This window comes from Saccoglossus kowalevskii, chromosome 15 (genome assembly GCF_978046115.1).
Source record: "Saccoglossus kowalevskii chromosome 15, keSacKowa6.1, whole genome shotgun sequence".
Classification (NCBI taxonomy): domain Eukaryota; kingdom Metazoa; phylum Hemichordata; class Enteropneusta; family Harrimaniidae; genus Saccoglossus; species Saccoglossus kowalevskii.
This window is the reverse complement of record NC_140655.1, coordinates 13,351,213-13,371,584: the sequence shown is the minus strand read 5'-3', so window position 1 is coordinate 13,371,584 and position 20,372 is coordinate 13,351,213. Positions and strand designations below refer to the sequence as shown.

Sequence of the window (20,372 nt, the reverse complement as noted above, 5' to 3'; positions counted from 1 at the left end):
GATTGCTTATAAGGCGGTAGTCGTCGCACAGCGCGTGTTCGAATTTCAACAAACAATGTATTTTACACGCGTTGTATACGTCGCTATGAGTCCCGTATCGAACATGACGCGGCGCGATGACCACCACCCCATGGAATGAGTTCCCATGCACCGCCTAAAACTAAATTCTAATATTACTGAAAGCACCCTAGGGATATATACTTGAGGAATTTCGATGTTACCAGTGAGAAAATGTCCCATGGGGTCCTAATTAGCATATTTCCAAGATGGCTGCCACCCTCACTCATTTAAACACTGGGTATCATATCTCAGTTACTACAAGGGTGATTTCGAGGATATTGGTATCGATATTTTGGTTTTCTAGGGTGTTGAACAGAATGACAAGGTCCTCAAAGCAATTGGAAGTCAAGGTCACATTTAGGCGAAGGTCAAGGCAATTTCTTTGAAAATGCTTCATTTTCCTTAATTTTTCCATATGCAATGTTGACCGTGCTCCCATATGTGTGGGAATACAAGCTGATTTATTGTCTTCATATTATTTAAATATATGTATCTTTCTCTAGATGTAGATGTCTAGTTTCTAAAGTAAACCTTTGAATCTTTCATTCTGGCAGTAGATATGCAAAGGTTATATAATAGAACTAGAGACTAATAACAAGTTCGCCTAGACTAATACCAGTTTGACCAGAGACTAATACCTGTTCATATCTAACAAATAGAGACTAATATCAGGTTAACACTAGTAAATAGAGACGAATAGTAGTTTAGCACGAGTGGTGGTGGGTATTCATCTTTTAATAACCATGGTTGAAAGAAAAAGAAAAGGCAAACCAAGTTTGGATGCGTCTGAACCCTCTATGAAACAGAAATGTATTGTATTCACATGTGTGCTACATAACCCAAAGGTACCAGATGATAATCCTTTCACCTGTTTTAGTTCTGTAAAAGTTGTCATATTTATCCGAGACACAAGACTGGCTGAGCCATTTGCTTTTCTGCATCGTATGAAATATATATGTGACCTGCTGCCAGAAAGTCTAGAGGGTCTCAATTTGAATACAACTGGTTACCACCGGCGCTGCTACCACAGTTTACAATGCACCTGGATCGATTTAAGAATCAATCTGCTTATGCTTCAACTGAACCATCAACATCAAAGAGACATTACTCTCCTCACAAGAAAATGCCAACGAATGCGGATCATGTCAAACTTTCATCAGATGAATGCAATTTCCGTGATAAGAATGAAATCAAGGTTGATGGAAAGACTCAGAGGCCAACCCGCACGCTTACAGCTTGGGAGAAAAAGGAGTCAGGATGGAGGAAAATTGAATCAATGGCAGAAGCACTGGGAAACAGTCGTCTGTATCATAAAGTCAAAGATATTGATCTCTTTGCAGATGAGGGTCACTTTCATGATGTTTGTTATCATCGCTTCTTTTGTGACATAATCACATTCAGAAAATGTACAACAGGGATACTGACACAGAACAAGCTTGAAACACTGTTGCTCACAGTGCTGCATACAATGTTGCTGAAGACCAGGGTCCTCGATAACCAACAAGTCATGCCCCTCAGTGAACTTCGTGACAGCTACATCATTGAGCTCAATGTGCAAGAGCACCAAACCCTGACTACATCTTGAGAAGGATGAAGAACTAAGGGAAAAGCTTTCCTTCTCACAAGTAGTTCCTAATGAGCGAGGTTGCTTCTCATTCTGGGTAGTATACACTTCTAGCATGGCCGTCAGCAATAACATGTGCCTATCGGTTGGGAACAGCTGATCAGTTGAAGGAGACCGATTTGTACTTGAGACAGGTTATCCTAAAGGCTTTCAAAGAGTCAGTTGATCTGCCCTGGCCACCCACTGCTGATGACTTGGATAGGCAAGCCAAGGAGAAGTTGCCAGATGACCTCAAGGGGTTCCTCAGCCTGGTGTTTTCTGGTTGTGGTTCTGAAGTGGAGAAGTTTGAAAGGATGCAACGACTTGTGTACGCTATTGGAGTAGATGTCTGTAGAACAGTGACTAATGGGCAGTGGAAATTGTCAAAACATGTGTTCCTGTGCAGTGCTGGAGGCATCATGATCTAGGAGATAATGCCTGGTGCTACACCAAGCACATAATGACTCTTCCACTCTATGACAGAAGTAAGAAGAGAAAGCTAAGGTTAGGTACTCCAGAGACGCTTCCCCCTGTCACCATTTACAGCAGAGAGGGTTCAAATTTCCCAGAGAATGCATCTTTTTTGCCTCCTGATGATGAAGTATATGTGTCCAGTCTCCAGGAATACTATGTATGGCTCCTGTGTAGGTGAGACATTCACATTAAGCTTAGTATGCATATCCAATAATTATGCACTTTAAAGATATTATAAACCTGCTTTTTATAACTGTTTTTTTTTACAGGATTATCTCCAGCAAGGGTAAACAGGAGATACCTGTCTCCCAGTATGAGATAGTGCAATAGCTACTGCTGAGATCAGAGGAGGCTACATGAGAAGTGGGTCAGAATACATCATAAATATCTTTGATCTTGGTGTCTGTATGAAGACACTCCCACTGGTGTGGAAATATGCTGACAAGTTCAAGGACTATGTTATCCTCATTGGACCCTTTCATACTTCCATGAATTACATTGATATGATCACCAACTACAAGTGCAGAGGTTCAGGGTATGCTGAAGTTCAGTTGGAGGCACAATTGGTGACCAGTGGCTGTCTGAAAAGCGTCCTGTCTGGAAATGCATATGCCAAGGCCTTGTTCTGCCTAAAGACTGTTTGTGAGGCACTAGAAAGTTGCTGCTTGAGGTTTTCATTGAGGAGATGCACATCCAGCTCTCTCCTGCAGCTCTCTTCAACATCATCAAGTCCTGCACACCAGAATCTCAGTCTTGGTTTACAGAATGCCTCAACACTTGGCATAATCCAGCAGTACCTAGAAAACTGGCTGTCTGTCATGGACCATCATCGACTAGTCTTTATGCTCATAAATGCTGTGAAGACAAACAATAGGACGCTATTCCATGTGTGCAATGGGAAGATGGCCAACCTGTTCTTCGCATATGACGGACATAACTACTCCAGGTATTTAATGATTTTGTTTAATAACTTGATTCTAAAAAAAATGTAATAATAGTTTACATCCACTAAATTTCTTCCACAGGTACCTGTCATGGTTTGAGGCTTTCATGACCAACTTGGAGCTCAGTCATCCCAATGCCATGGAGCTCATTGACAGTGGAGCCTTTGCTGTTGCTAGGTCTCTCATCCCAGGGTCACTCTGTGCAGTGGACAAGGCAATGGAGGAAATCCTCAGATAAATCTGAAGAGTGAGGAGCAAGCTCCCCAAGAAGATGGTGGGAGAGGACCAAACGTTGAACTATAAGTCAAAAGTAGACAGGGTTTGCTTGCCTCCTTGCCAAGACTCACTCATCCCTCATTTAGAGTGAGTCAACCACCGTGTGACCTGCTACAGGCGTGTGTTGCTGAGCCTGTCATTGAGCGTCCAAACCCATATGACGAAGGACAAGGGTGGCTGAAAACAGAAAATGGGGTGATTAAGCCTGTATGGTCAATAGACCCTAACTTGCCCCATCACTCCTTGATCTTTTGGACACTGGTGGGACTAACAGTTGTTATAACCAACAAGATGCTGATCTGATGGAAGAGGAAGAGATAATTGAAGACCTTCGCATGGATGAAAAGGATGAGTCTTAGATTTTGTTTGAACCTCACTAATGATGCCGAGAATGACTTTTTTAGAGTTTGCTACTGTAGTGTTGTCAAAGTATTTTTTTGTTAATTGGAGTAATAAATATTTAGAGCAATAAGCAAACTTCTTTTTAGAAAATGGAAAAAAAAATGTTGAAAATTTTGTCTTGATTTTTGCCTAAATTATGTTACTTTCGCCTCCAATTGCTTTGGAGACCTTGTAATTCTATTCAACACCCCAGAAAACTATAATATCGATACCAATATCCTCGAAATCAGCCTTGTAATAACTGAGATATGATACCCAGTGTTTTAATGGGTGCGGGTGGCAGCCATCTTGGAAATATGCTAATTACGATCCCATGGGACATTTTTTTCCCTGTTAAAATCAAAATTCCTTAAGTATATATCCATGGAATTCTTTCAGTAATATTAGAATTTAGTTTTATGGGGTGCATGGGAACCCATTTCTCGTGCTAGACTATTACACATTTACGATTAATGTTGGGAGATGGATCAATAGCATTATAATACTCATTTTATGCAAGTTCCACGTATGTTGAGCAAAAATTGCGTCATTGTGTGCATGCGTGTTCGTGGCCGTGTAAATTAAGAACAAGACAAAATGAATGAATTTATGTGAACCTCTATGATCGCTTCTGCAAACAATTTAATTATTTAGTGAATTGAAAGCATTTAAAGGCATTTAAACATCGGACTAGTCTGCGATGTGCAACATTAACTGTCAACATCGGATAAGTCTATCTTTGTGCTACATTTGTAGCGTTCACGTATACGAGATAAGAGGTTAAATACCCTAGCCCGTGCCCAGAAAATAGCACGGGCTAACGAAGTGTGCTTGAACGCTTAGCTCGGGCTAAGCGTCCCAAACGTCATCGTATTCAATGATCATTTGAAATATTTACTATTCATTTCTGCTTGTATTTTCCGATATGACAATCAAAGCGAACACACAGTGATTGTTCTCGGGGGAAAAATAAACTGATGATGAGACTCTGTTCTACTTCCTGTTATTCTGCAATCTACACTTTCTGAATTTGCTTTGGTATTATTTTATAACCGTAAAACTAATATGTATATCTTCCTAGTTACTTTACTAGTAATCATAGTTAAAATGACTGAATGTCTTTGTAAATTCTCAGCAAGTTTGTGCGTTCCTTGGCCCGTGCTTACCACAGTTGTCTCCCGTGTGTGAACGCATTTGAGTCTATAAGATATGCAAATACATGGAATTAGCTAAAATCTTAGCCCGTACTTCCAGTAGCGTGAACACTACTAATAGACAGTCAATATCGAATTAGTCTAAATACGATGTGGATCATTCATTCGGAAAATTCGGGTTTATTTTAATCTTTACTTTTTTCACAGTATGAAATCAATTTGCTTTATATATTCGTATACAATTGGTTTATTGATTCCAAAGTCGTGGGGGAAAGTACATTCCAATACCCCTTTATGCAATGCTTCAACTAGCGGATGGATTGTCGCATATAAGAGAAATGCCGTCTCCAATACTCATAAAGTCACACTTGCAAGTAAAGTTTTTCCCACTTCAAGCGTTGAAAAATAATAAGGTTTGTAGGAGTATTGTTATGAGTGTGTATTGAATTTCTATGTTGTAATATAATTAAAGTACTGGTAAAAAATCGCTCTCACGATAGAAGTCCCGTTTTAACAGATCTATGATCAGTGTCGTAAATTTTCAAAACTCAGGTGTTTGTGAACATAGCGACTGTATTCAAGATAGGCTTTATTGGTCCAAACTGCGTACAGATAAGATTTTGGGAGTCATAACAATTATTTTCACGATGTTTGCAAAGACTGAAGAGTGGTGGTCGTGGCGCAGCGCATGTTTATATTTTATGTAAATAAACAGTCCATTTTACATGCCTGGGGTACGTCGTTACGTCGCCATATCGATGAAGACGCGGCGCGACGACCACCGCCCTTCAATCCATAGCTGAAGTGGGCATGTGAAAAGAGCCAATGCTCGCAAACGAAGTCATGCAATATATAAAGCCGCAAATCAACATTATTAGTAACAAAGCGTACTTACCAGTCATTAACAGACAATTACAACGGTTACCACTAGTAATAGTCAATATAACATATTACAGTTACCAATGACGGTAATGAAACATACAACTGTAATTAATAGTAATAACGAATACAATATATAAAATGACCAGTAACGGGCGATGCAAGATATAACAATTACTAGTAAAGGCCAATTTAACATATTACAGTTACTAGTAAAGATAATAGAACATACTGTAATTAAAAGTAAAAGCCAATACAATATTAGTATGACAAATAACGAGCAATACAAGATATGAAAATTATAGTAATGGCCAATGTAGCATATTACAGTTACCAATGACGGTGTACATACTCTAATTATTAGTAATTGCCAATACAATATATAAAATGACTAGTAACGGGCAATGCAAGATATAACAATTACTAGTAATAGCCAATATAACACAGTACAGTTATTAGTAAAGGTAATAGAACATACTGTAATTAAATGTAAAAGCCAATACAATATCAGAATGACTAGTAACGGGCAATGTGAGCTAAAACATTTACTAGTTATTGTCAACGTAACATATTACAGTTATTAGTGAAGGTAATAGAACATACTGTAATTAAAAGTAAAAGCCAATACAATAGTCGAATGACTAGTAACGCGCACTGCAAGCTATAGCAGTTACTAGTAATTTCCAACGTAACATATTACAGTTATTAGTAACGGTAATTGCAACACATGACGACAATACAATATGTTACAATTATTAGACAATACACCTATTTCAATTACTAGTAACGGTCAATTTAACTTATTGCAATTACTACTAACAATGCAACATATTACAATTGTTACAGTAACTGGTAATGCAACATATAACATTTACTAGTAATATCTAGTATTTTTCAACAACCACTTACTATCAGTGAGTTCACCTTATATAAGTGGTATTTATTAGTTTTATAAATAATACCAATTGCATGTTTGTTTTTTCAAACAGATAGTCTACGTTGCAAGAAATCCCAAAGACACGTGTGTTTCCTTCTCCCATTTCTACCGAAGTACGGCACACCATGGATTTTATAAAGGTCCTTGGGCACAATTTTTACGGATGTTTATAAATGGGCAAGGTGAACTATTTTAAACAGCTACGGTTATATTCATATGCAGACTGTAAACTGCTACAGCTGTATTCATATGCAGACTGTAAACTGCTACAGCTGTATTCATATGCAGACTGTAAACTGCTACAGCTGTATTCATATGCAGACTGTAAACTGCTGCAGCTGTATTCATATGCAGACTGTAAACTGCTACAGCTGTATTCATATGCAGACTGTAAACTGCTGCAGCTGTATTCATATGCAGAATGTAAACTGCTACAGTTGTATTCATATGCTGATTGTAAACTGCTACAGTTGTATTCATATGCAGACTGTAAACTGCTGCAGCTGTATTCATATGCCGACTGTAAACTGTTTTTGTCAAATTATATTATTTCATGGTAATACATTACGTATTATCATATTTTCAGTTGCATTTGGTGATTATTTCGATCTCGTGATTGGATGGTGGAATGAACAAGACAGAAATAACGTGTTGTCCTTATTCTATGAAGACATGAAAAGAGTGAGTCGTATTTTGTTATTATGACATCCATTTTGAATTATGGCGGCCATTTTGGATTCATCAAACGAGCAAATTACAAACATGTTATCATGCTCTGTCAAAACATTTAGCATTACTACAACAATAGTGATTCTGAAATAATGTCAGTTTGATACATATTAACATGGAGTGTTTTTCTTTAGTTTGTATCATTTTAGGGGTTTCGTTCTTATGCCGGCCAATACAATGCAACAAAAGCGTTTTTCATTTTCTGTTTGTGGATGCCTTTTACAGGGGAATCTCAATCTGAAGGCAACGCATGCAACTTTACGTCAGTTATAATATGTACTACATAGATACTGTCCTATTGTTCATTCACAATGTTTGACCAATTATATTAGGGACCGTTGATTATCAAAACTGACACACCAAAAACAAACAAAAAATGAAAGTGCAAAATTTTGAAAAGTTTCGATTTTTGCATGTATAATATTTTACGTTCACTCTTGTTCGTTTCTAGTTCCACCAGTGTTTGAGTGACACACGCAATATGAAATAATCTCGTATTCCCTCTCTCCCAAATCGAACAATTACGTTTCCCGTGCGCCAGATAAAAGCCCTTAATACCAGCGTGCGCATGGAAATGCTAGATTGTGATATCGTCCACTGAATGAATGTAGCTAAACGGAATCTGATTACAATAATAATTATAAAAATATGTGCTGATTTTACTGTCCTTTATGATTAACACTATTAACATTTCACCATATTTGATTGCACTCAGGATCTTCATGATGCAGTGCGTAAGATGGCTGCCTTTGTTGATAGGCCGATTTCTGAAGAATTAGTAGATGCTATAGTACGCCATACGTCAGTTAAAAATATGCAAACTAACAGTGCAACTAATGCGGATGTTAACAGGGCGTTTTTGGACTCTAAAATAAGTCCATTTATTAGAAAAGGTAAATAAAACTGATTTACTCATTCACCTCATTGATGAGGTCGAAGGAAATGAGCATATACATTTGTTGTTGCATTCTGGGTATGTTTTCTAATCGAATATTGCAATAGTGTCAATATATCTTCCATCATTTTTTGTCATGATTCATTTATTCCAGGAGTCGTTGGTGATTGGGAGAATTACTTCACTGTTGCTCAAAATGACGAGTTTGATAGAATATACGAAAGAAGGATGAAAGACACAGATATGAAGTTTGAATGGTGATGACGCTTGGTGTCTACGTGTGTGTCACATTTAATATGTGACCTTACATAGTGATGGGATTGACCTCCGAATGCTGCTGACATTCAACCTTTCATTCATGAGTTTACTCTTTATATCGTGAAAGGCCTGATATTCACCAATTTGTGACTGTGATCTGTATATTCAAAATTTTCAACACTCATGCATACATGCTTTTAATTTTGATTTTTGTTTAGGTTTTTATGACGGGCTTTGCTTTCAATCGTTTATTTTATATTTCACGAGATTTGCTCAGATATGTCCTATTCGTGCTGGTTACAGTTATTAATTTCGATATAATACATAGAGAGTTACGTGTTAGGGTTACCTGTTTCAGTTTACTCCTATACAGCACTTTCCATCTGCTTCGCCAACGAACAACACAACACAGCACAGCACAGCACGTCCACCACACGATCCGCCCACATCGGCCCACACAGCACGTCCATCATAGTAAGCATTTTCCCGCCAAAATCTAACAATGTTCGTTCTGTTGCACCCCGAGGGAAGGGAGTTTGATGATTTCATGTCATGGCCATTTTGGTCAGCCACAGGAAAGCTATGCTGTAAAGGTGCACCCTTGATAGAATTGTAATAATCTGTAGTTGGTTTTAATTACAAATGTTTAACCCTCTGAATGCCAAAGTCAATATCAGGTACCATTCACAATATAGTTCCATTTATATTTTACGAAAAATAATTTGAACATGCCATATTTTATCAAAAGCTAGAAGTAATCAAATTTAACGATTTAGATAAACAATTTTACCCAAATTTGAATGAACAAATTAGCGTTCAAAAGGTTAGCGAAATAAATTTTACACATATAATTTAAACAATGCCTAACAAACTAATTATAATTTGATTTTACATGATATCACATTAATATATTTATGACTAATGGTGCGTTACACTATAAATATATGACAAAGCGTTCAACGATGAAATGCGCCCTCACCCAGACAACACCTCACCCACCACCACCCGACTCGACCACCACTGGATAATTCATCGTGTATGGTTGCATCACTCGCACTGATATTCACATGAGTGACAATGTCAATCATTCATTACACGTTGATACACATGGAATAATGCTGACGTGTCTATTAATTCACTGTTCAGGCAAACGTACACCTGATATTAAATAATTGTATGACATAGTATGGGGTTATTACGAAAACTTCGCGTGTAACATAACTTTAGAACGAGTTTTATTAAACGCCGGAAACTATCTTGTTTTTTACATCAAAAATATGTTGAATCCTGATGCCAAACTACCGATGGTTCAGCAACATCGTATATATTCCTAAATACCTACCTACCGGGATTTAAAAATAACAGAAACTTTATAAAAATTATCAATAGATTCTTCATAAATATGAAAGAGGACAATATTGCAAAACATTTAAATTAATACTTCGTATCCAAAGGACACACACTAACAGAGAAAAGTTAATAGAGGACCACATCTTTCCAATATTTTCGAAGAGTTATTAGGGAAATACAGTAAGCGGTGAAGGCGGGATATTATAACTTTTAACATTATCGAATAATATTATCTATATTATAATATCGATAATAGAGTCTGATAATAAATCTAACGGTTGTTTTCTGTTACATCTAATATATTAAATTCAAAAAGACAATATTAGTATAGCCATGACTCAAGTCTTTCAGAATAGCTATTCTCAGATAATATCGTATAAAATTCGATAATAAATCTAATAAACACTCCCATTACAGTGTTCCATTAATTCCCAGTTTTAAATAATATCCGATAGTGAATGTAATGACAAAGTCGTGCCCTCGCCAATACATAATTGTTTGCTTCACTATTGACCACAACTTTGAATATATGAACCCCCTCAAGGTCAGGTCACTGAGGCATTGTAAGAGCAACAACAATAGCAGTACAGTTGCCGTCACGTTTACTCGAAAAATGGCCGATCCTGGTGACGCTCCTTATAAAATACCCGGTCAGTTCGTCTACGAAGGAGTCTTGTACGGCGACTATGTCCGTAAAGAGATACTAGAAAACCCAGCCAGCGTCGACGTAAGAAAAGATGACGTGTTTGTGGTGACGTACCCTAAAACAGGCAAGTGATTACAGTGTGTCACACACATTCACGAGTAAGCGGTAACTTTATATTCCATTTTACCAATGTCATACATTTCAACAACGTACATTATTATGTTACTATGATTTATAATACATGATTGGATAGTCGTCTGTATTCACGTGCAGTGTAATATCGCGGCATGAGTAAGCACTTTGCTCAGTCTATTGTGATAACATAACTTGGGAATAAACTCTCAACTTCTTCCAGGTCACAGGACACGTGTCACCCGGGGGAGGGGGTGTGAACTTCGATAACATCTAATTGTCAATTATTACCTATATACTTTGGAAGCCGAGCAAAAATACATGGTCAAAGTTCAATCATAGTCTATGGTTCAATCACAGTCAGCTGGCATCGGTGTCGCTGGATGTATATGATAGCGGGAAGTTGTGCAACCAAATTTGCCGAGTTTGCAGTTTTTCGCCGATAAAAAAATAACTAAGGCAAAAACTCACGGTTTTTCAGCATTTTTGTAATAAAGACATTATTCTCTATCATTTATCCGCTCAAAATGGGAACATTTCTACTAATTCTTGTGTTTTTTCGACGTTTTTCGAAAAACCTGCGATTAGGCTGCGAAAGCAGAACATCCCGGAGGGGTGAAACGGAAGAGCATCGCCAGGCGATGGACGCGGGGCTCCTTGGCAACGACCGCAAACGTATTCGTGTCCAGTCATTGGTTGGCCACATAGAGGTCAAAATACGCGTTCTATTTTTGACTCCCATGTGCGAAGCACAAAATGAGAGTCTTTGCGGTTAGTTTGTCTGTATGTATGGGTGTGTGTGTGTGTGTGTGTGTGTGTGTGTGTGTGTGTGTGTGTGTGTGTGTGTGTGTGTGTGTGTGTGTGTGTGTGTGTGTGTGTATGTATGTATGTATGTATGTATGTCCGTCTGTTCCACTGATATCTCAAGAACCATACATCAGTTTTTAATGAAACTTGGATAATAGATGCTCTGGGCTGATGCGGTTTTGGTAAAATTTCATGCATATTAATTACCTAATTTGCATGATAATAAGCTAATTTTTAGCTGTTCCATGACTGTTCCATTGATATCTAAAGAACCACTTATTGGATTTGATGAAACTTGGTACATGGATGCTCTGAACCTAATTACTAATTACCTAATTTGCATAATGATTAGTCAATTTTCGGTTTTTCCACTGATATCTCAAGTACTAATCATCACATTTCAATGAAATTTGGTACATAGATGTCATAGGACACTGCACAGACCTGATAGTTTTTAGGATAATGTCAGTGCATATTAATTACCTAATTTGCATAATTAATTAATTTTCAGCTTTTGATGTTTCAAGTAGTAAGCATTACATTTCAATGAAATTTGGTAAATAGATACTCAAGGACTGTGCAGAGATTGATTGTTTTGAGATAAATATGTGTGCATATTAATAACATAATTTGCATAATTAATTAATTTACAGCTTTTGATGTTTTAAGTAGTAAGCATTACATTTCAATGAAACTTGGTAAATAGATACTCAAGGACTATGCAGAGATTAATTGTTTTGGGATAAATATTTGTGCATATTAATTATCTAATTTGCATAATTAGTTAATTTTCATCTTTTCCACAGATATCTCAAGTACTAATTATCACATTGCAATGAAACTTGAGACCTGATTAGTTTTAGGGTAAATAATTGTGTATATTAATTACCTAATTTGTATAATTAATTATTTTTCAGCTTTCACACTGATTTCTTAAGTACTATATCACATTTCAATGAAACGTTGTACATGATTACTGTAGGACAATAGACAGACCTGGATAATTGTGTGTTAAAATCTGTACATATTAATTATTAATTTACATAATTAACCACTTTTAAGCTATCACACTGATATCTAAAGTACTAATTATTCCATTTCAATAAAACTTGGTCTCTTACATTGCGCAGACCTCATTAGTTTTACATTAAAATCTGTTCATATTAATTTTCTGATTTGCATTAGTAGTTTTCGGCTTTTCCATCACTATCACTATCTCTGACAAGTAATTTTGAATTATATTTAATGTGTCTCCAATACTCTCAGCACATGGGAGTTCTTTCTAAGCTTTCTTTGATTACGCGTTAAGTTTGGCTCTTCCGTTTCATCCCCCCTCCGGAATGTTCTACTTTCGCAGCCTAATCGCAGGTTTTTCGAAAAACGTCGAAAAAACACAAGAATTAGTAGAAATGTTCCTGTTTTGGGCGGATTATTGATAGAGAATAATGTCCTTATTACAAAAATGCTGAAAAACCGTAAGTTTTTGTCTTAGTTATTTTTTTATTGGCGAAAAACTGCGAATTTGGCAAATTTGGTTGCACAACTTCCCTTTATCATATACACCCAGCGACACCGATGCCAGCTGACTGTGGGTTCAATCAACTGAATTTCACACACCGATACCGGGAGTATGATGTGGAAAGTGTTAAATTCATTTTAATCGTAAATATATTACATAGGAAAACGGGAGACAGGTTTTTTTGATTACGATTCACGTCGATGTTTTTTTTTAAATACGTGGATATGTGTATTTAAATCGCTAATACAAGTTATTATCATTCATGTATGCACGTCACCTTGCACCAGTCATTATTTTCTAAACATGCCTGACACGTTGGACCAGTCTATACCACTACTTCTATGCACGTCAGGAGAAAGTAGTTTACACGAACGTAATCGGAGCAAGTAGTGATTATATTGGTCCATTGCCATGCAAGCGAAACTCCTGTAAAACGTATAAAATTTATTTTAAAATTACACCTGAAATGCATTTTATGCTTGAGAAAATTGCCTAAACACAGTTTATGAATTTCGTCGTTCACTATGTTCTCCCTAATCTTCCCCGGCACTGCAAGCGGGGGCGATAAAAACTACCCCGAGACGCCCGAGTTGTGACGTCAGTCGAACGAAAACCGGGCAGACTCGAGGCGCCCGTTGCACCCGAGGCGACGACGCGAACGCACTCCTAGTTACACCAATCATTAGCGTTCCATATCTGCACGTGACATTGCACAAGTCATTATATACATACACGTCACGTTACACCAGCCATTAGCATTATCAACAACTATGTTTGATTAGTTATAAACTATGTATGATTGCTTACATACTAGCATGTTTGATGTTAAATAGGCACAACCTGGACGCAGGAAATTATGACCCTGATTCTCAATAATGGAGATTTCGAAAGTAACAAGAAGACACTTCTACAAATTCGATCACCATTTATGGAATTCTACGTGAAAATTAATTTTATGTGAGTAGCGATTGTCATATATATATACATGTATTTACTAGTATATTCATTTCTGCTTGCCATTTCTCTCGGAAAAAATTAACTGATGATGAGACTCTGTTCTACTTCCTGTTATTCTGCAATCTACACTTTCTGAATTTGCTTTGGTATTATTTTATAACCGTAAAACTAATATGTATATCTTCCTAGTTACTGTACTAGTAATCATAGTTAAAATGACTGAATGTCTTTGTAAATTCTCAGCAAGTTTGCGCGTTTCTTGGCCCGTGCTTACCACAGTTTCCTCCCGTGTGTGAACGCATTTGGGTCTATAAGATATGCAAACACATGGAATTAGCTAAAATCTTAGCCCGTACTTCGAGTAGCGTGAACACTACTAATAGACTGTCAATATCGCATCAGTCAAAATACGTTGTTGGTCATTTATCCGGGAGATTCAGATTTATTTAAATATTTACTTTTGTTCACAGCATGAAATCAATTTCCTTTCTATATTCGTATACAATTGGTTTATTGATTCCAAAGTCGTGGGAAAAGTACATTCCGATACCCCCTTATGGAGTGCTTCAACTAGCGGATGGATTGTCGCATATAAGACAAATGCCGTCTCCAATACTCATAAAGTCACACTTGCAAGTAAAGTTTTTCCCGCCTCAAGCGTTGAAAAATAATAAGGTTTGTAGGAGTATTGTTATGTGTGTGTGTGTGTACATTCAGTTTGTATGCTGTAATATAATTAAAGTAATTGCATTTCTCAGTCGCTAAAAAAATCGCTCTCACGATAAAAGTCATGTTTTGACAAATCTATGATCAGTGTCGTAGATTTTCAAAACTCGGGTGTTTGTGAACATAGTTACAGATAAAATTTTGGGTGTCAAAACAAATATTTTCACGATTTTTGCAAAGATTGAAGGGTGGTGGTCGCCGCAAAGCGCCTGTTCAAATTTTATGTTAATAAACAATCCATTTCACATGGGTTGTGTACGTCTCTATGAGTCCCATATCGAACAGGACGCGGCATGACGACCACCGCCTTTTAATCCACGGCTGAAGGAGGCATGTGAAAAAAGACGACGCTCGCAAACATAGTCATGCAATAAAAGGCTGCAAATCAACATTGTTAATAATAACTTTATTACACAACTAAATCAGTAAGGTTAAGAAAATAACAAGACAAAAATAAACAAATGTAATAAAAACAAACAATAACACTTTAAGACTAAAGAAATATCAAAATAAAAACTTCACTATTTTTGCAACTTTTAATCGGGGGATTTATAGATAGCATATTTAAGGTATAGTGAAAGGGCTTTTGCATTTTTCATTACCTCACATTTAATGGACACAATAATGACCAAACTTATAGTTCACAAAGCTGCACGTTTCAGTTATTAGTTACCAGTCATTAACAGTCAATTTAACTTATTACAATCACTAGTAGTCAATATAATGACTAGTAACGGACAATGCAAAATGTAACAATTACTAGTAATGGCCAATGTAACATATTACAGTTACTAGTGACGGTAATGCAACACATTGAAATTACTAGTAATATTGCAAATGACGATCAATACAATGTATTGAAATTATTAGGCAATACAACTTATTTCAATTACTAGTAACAATGCAACATATTACAATTTCTACAGTAAAAACAGTACAATTTCTTAACAATCATTTAACCTTACTACTATTGAGTTTACGTTATATAAGTGGTATTTATTAGTCTTATAACAATTGCATGTTTTTTTCAAACAGATAGTCTACGTTGCAAGAAATCCCAAAGACACGTGTGTTTCGTTCTACCATTTCTACCGAAGTACGGCACAACATGGATTTTATAAAGGTCCTTGGGCACAATTTTTACGGATGTTCATAAATGGGCAAGGTAAACTATTTTAAATTGCTACAGATGCAGATTGTAAACTGTTGCAGTTATATTCATATGCAGATTGTAAACTGCGACAGCTGTATTCATATACAGATTGCAAACTGCTACAGCTGTATTCATATGCAGATTTTTAAACTGAAACAAATGTATTCATATGCAGACTGTAAACTGCTACAGTTGTATTCATATTCAGATTGTAAACAGCCACAGTTAAATTCATATGCAGATTATAAACTTATACAGATATATTTATATGCAGATTGTAAACTGCTACAGATGTATTCATATGCAGATTGTAAACTGCTACAGTTGTATTCATATGCAGATTGTAAACTGCTACAGTTGTATTCATATGCAGATTGTAAACTGCTACAGTTGTATTCATATGCAGATTGTAAACTGCTACAGTTGTATTCATATGCAGATTGTAAACAGCCACAGTTAAATTCATATGTAGATTGTAAACTGCTACAGATATATTTATATGCAGACTGTAAACTGCTACAGCTGTATTCATATGTAGATTGTAAACTGCCACGGCTGTATTCATATGTAGATTGTAAACTGCTACAGTTGTATTCATATGTAGATTGTAAACTGCTACAGTTGTATTCATATGTAGATTGTAAACTGCCACAGCTGTATGCATATGCAGATTGTAAACTTATACAGATATATTCATATGCAGATTGTAAACTGCTACAGATGTATTTATATGCAGATTGTAAACTGCTACAGTTGTATTTATATGCAGATTGTAAACTGCTACAGTTGTATTCATATGCAGATTGTAAACTGCTACAGATGTATTCATATGCAGATTGTAAACTACTACAGTTGGTTGAATTAATATGTAGCATGCAATGCCTCACGTGAGCTGTAAATCCATTATCTCACATGAGACCAGCACCTGTTGCCCATGATTTGCCCATGTTAGCAATGTTTGCAATGTCGTGTTTTTTTTTTGTCATATTATATTAATTCATAGTAATACGCATTATCAAATTTTCAGTTGCATTTGGTGATTATTTTGATCACGTGATTGGATGGTGGAATGAGAAAGACAGAAATAACGTGTTGTACTTATTCTATGAAGACATGAAAAGAGTGAGTAGTATTTTGTTATTATGACAGCCATTTTGAATTATGACGGCCATTTTGGATTCATCTAACGAACAAATTACAAACATGTTATCATGCTTTCTCAAAACATTTAGAATTTCTACAAAAATAGTGATTCTGAAATAATGTCAGTTTGATACATATTAATATGGAGGGTTTTTCTGTAGTTTGTTTGTATTATTCTAGGTGTATCGTTCATATGCCGGTCTATACAATGCAACAAAAAGTGTTTTCTGACTGTGGATGTCGCCCTCTACAGGAGAATCTCAATCTGAAGGCAACGCATGCGACTTTACGTCAGTTATAATATGTACTACATAGATACTGTCCTATTGTTCATTCATAATATTTGATCGACTATATTAGGAACCGTTGATCATCAAATCTGGAAAAAATGAAATTTTGCGAAATTTTGAAAAGTACAAGTTCAGTTACCATTTTTGCATATACAATGTTTTACGTTCACGCTTGCCTGTTTCACATTCGCACTAATGTTTGAAAGGTTACTTATTGCGATTTTGACGCAGGCAGTATGAAATAAACTTGTCTACCCTCTCTCCCAAATCGAACAACTTACATTTCCCATGCGCCCCTTGTAACAGCCTTCGCGTGTAAATGCTATATTGTGATATATATATATATATATATATATATATATGAAGGTAGTCGATTATTCCAGGTGAGAGTGCTCGATACTAAACGATGAGTTTGTAGAGCAGATTTACATACGTGGACAGAGAAATTAAGACACGACTACATGAGTAAAGTTCACTCTACAGTACTGTTTCATAAGGTACATGGAGTACCTCACTCATCAGGAGTTAAGACTTTATTAAATAAACCACCGAAACAGACTACGTTATAAGCGCTACAGATTTGCATAACAATGGAGTGTGTTTACGATATTAAAACTAGTTGTTGCTTAGCAACGATTTGGCTCTGTGTCTACAGGAAGAAAAAAGCTCATTTCTTTTATTTAAACTACAGTAATGTGGTTGGAAAATTATAATATATTTCTCTCTAATACATAAGTTGCAACGTTTGCTTGAAGTATTGTATGGTGTAGCACGCGATAACACTCTCCATTTGATGTCGTAATCGATGTTATTGTCTTTTAATGACTAAGCGTATTTACTGAGCTCTGTTGCGTTTCTCAATGATTGGTTGCGTAGCGATGCAGTGTGGTTTCTGTACCGGGTTTTAAATTCATTTCCTGTTAGTCCCACATATGTTTCACACTTGTTGTTGTCTTGCCGTCTGATATTAGCTTGGTAAACCAAGGCCGATTGTAAACAATTTCCGTCTAAGGGGTATTCAGATTTCTTACGGCAGTTACATAATCTGTTGATCTCGGTACTGGGTGTATTGGTGTTGGCCGCTGTAAGTTGTTGTTTGTTTTGATTGCAGATTATATATATATATATTGAATATGTGCTTATTTTACTGCCTTTTACGATTAACACTATTAACATTTCACCATGTTTGATTGCACACAGGATCCTCATGATGCAGTGCGTAAGATGGCTGCCTTTGTTGAAAGGCCAATTTCTGAGGAACTCGTAGATGCTATAGTACGCCATACCTCAGTTAAGAATATGCAAACTAACAGTGCAACTAATGTGGATGTTAACAGGGCGTTTTTGGACTCTAAAATAAGTCCATTTATTAGAAAAGGTAAATAAAACTTGTTTACTCAATTTTACAACACCTCAGTGACAAGATTTGTTGTTGCATTCTCGGTATGTTTTCTAATCGATTATTGGAATAGTGTCAATAAATCTTCCATTAATTTTTATCATGATTCATTTATTCCAGGAGTCGTTGGTGATTGGGAGAATTACTTCACTGTTGCTCAAAATGATGAGTTTGATAGAATATACGAAAGAAGGATGAAAGACACAGATTTGAAGTTTGAATGGTGACGACGCTTGGTGTCTGCGTCGGTGTCACATTTAATATGTGACCTTACATAGTGATGGGATTGACCTCCGAATACTGATGACACCTAACCTTTCGATTGATATGGCATTTGATATATGAGTTTGACCTTTATTTCGTGACGGTATTGCACCTGATATTCAACAATTTGTGACTTAGATCTGTATTTTCGTAATTGTCAACCCGTAAGAAATTATGCTTTTGATTTCAGTTTTTATCTAGATTTTTATGACGGGCTTTGATTTTAATTCATGCTGCTTACAATTATTCATTTCGATATAATACATAGAGAGTTACGTGTTAGTGTTACCTGTTTCAGACTACTCCTATACAGCACTTTCCATCTGCTTCGCCAACGAACAACACAGCACAGCACCTCCACCGCACGATCCGCCCGCATCGACCCACACAGTACGTCCACCACGTCCATTACAGCAAGCATTTCCCCGCCTAACAAAATCTAAAAATGTTCACCCTGCTGCACCCCGTGGGAGGGGGGTTTGATGATTTCAAGTGATGGCTATTTTGGTCAGCCACAGAAACGCCATGCTGTAAAGGTGCACCCTTGATAGAATTGTAATATTAGTAATGTGATCATGTGATCAAGTATAAGTAATGTAGATGAGTCAAGGTTATGACTTTAGGGACTAAGAACCCACATGTTAGGAATTGTGATCATTCTAGTTTAGTAATGTCAGTTACATTAAATATATTGTTATAATTTGGCAGTATTCGACCTGTGAATTTACTCACGAGTGTATGTGAGATCATTTTAGTTTAGTGAATTTAAGGTATAGATGCAGGTTCGTGGGCACTCGAGTGATTTTTTTTTTTTTTTTTTTTGCTTTTCTTACCCAGACAGTCTTGGCTAGATAGTGTTAAAATTTCGGAGCATTGTCAATGCGAGGAACATGCCCAAAAATGGATTTTAAAATATAGGGAATTGAGGCACGCGTATGTGATTAAAAGTCCCGAAAGTTTGTTTACGTTGTACTTTGATTGACAAGTCACAGTTGATGTTATATGCAAACGAGTTGCTGGCCTCAGTTACGGTGCGGTGGTGTGTTACTTCCTGTCCGCGACCCTGTTTAACTTACCGCAAGCGCTATCAACTAGTCTCGCAAACTACAAAAAAAGACAAGACGTAGACGCTTCCAGCATGCAAGCGGAATACAAAAAACATACAGTTGTAAATGATAAGTAAACTTTTTCACCCTTATCTCGCAACATGTCGACAACTTCTAGCCTGTCAGCTTCCAGTGGAGCACTGTTAAATATTTTTTTTTTCACGCATTTTTTTCTCCGAAAGCATTATAAAACTGACTAATTATACATTTGTCGTTTCGCTGTAAAGATCACCGTGCTGATAGCATTGCGATGCAATGGATAAACACCATTGCTGTGCTGTCATCGATAA

General features: G+C 36.6%; 2 protein-coding genes across 2 annotated transcripts; both read left to right on the top strand.

Annotated features, from left to right (window-relative positions):
• Nucleotides 1-6,774: 6,774 nt before the first annotated feature.
• On the top strand, nt 6,775-8,932 carry LOC146733966 (sulfotransferase 1C2A-like). The gene is made up of 4 exons (XM_085508301.1): nt 6,775-6,890; nt 7,295-7,389; nt 8,153-8,330; nt 8,487-8,932. Exons 1-4 carry the CDS (start codon nt 6,872-6,874, stop codon nt 8,591-8,593), a joined length of 399 nt encoding a protein of 132 aa, XP_085364427.1. The 5' UTR covers nt 6,775-6,871; the 3' UTR covers nt 8,594-8,932.
• Nucleotides 8,933-10,534: 1,602 nt separating this feature from the next.
• Nucleotides 10,535-19,165, top strand: LOC100368270 (sulfotransferase 1C2-like). Its single transcript, XM_085508300.1, has 7 exons — nt 10,535-10,710; nt 13,878-14,001; nt 14,472-14,676; nt 15,763-15,892; nt 16,908-17,002; nt 18,514-18,691; nt 18,833-19,165. The coding sequence occupies exons 1-7, from the start codon at nt 10,554-10,556 to the stop codon at nt 18,937-18,939; spliced, it is 996 nt and encodes a 331-aa protein (XP_085364426.1). The 5' UTR covers nt 10,535-10,553; the 3' UTR covers nt 18,940-19,165.
• The last annotated feature ends 1,207 nt before the right edge of the window (nt 19,166-20,372 follow it).

Coding starts and splice junctions, on each gene's coding strand:
- LOC100368270 (XM_085508300.1), top strand. CDS start 10,554: ATGGCCGATCCTGGTGACGCTCCTTATAAAATACCCGGTCAGTTCGTC. Junction 14,677..15,762: donor AAGCGTTGAAAAATAATAAG/GTTTGTAGGAGT, acceptor TTTTTCAAACAG/ATAGTCTACGTTGCAAGAAA. Junction 18,692..18,832: donor AAGTCCATTTATTAGAAAAG/GTAAATAAAACT, acceptor CATTTATTCCAG/GAGTCGTTGGTGATTGGGAG.
- LOC146733966 (XM_085508301.1), top strand. Junction 7,390..8,152: donor TCTATGAAGACATGAAAAGA/GTGAGTCGTATT, acceptor GATTGCACTCAG/GATCTTCATGATGCAGTGCG. Junction 8,331..8,486: donor AAGTCCATTTATTAGAAAAG/GTAAATAAAACT, acceptor CATTTATTCCAG/GAGTCGTTGGTGATTGGGAG.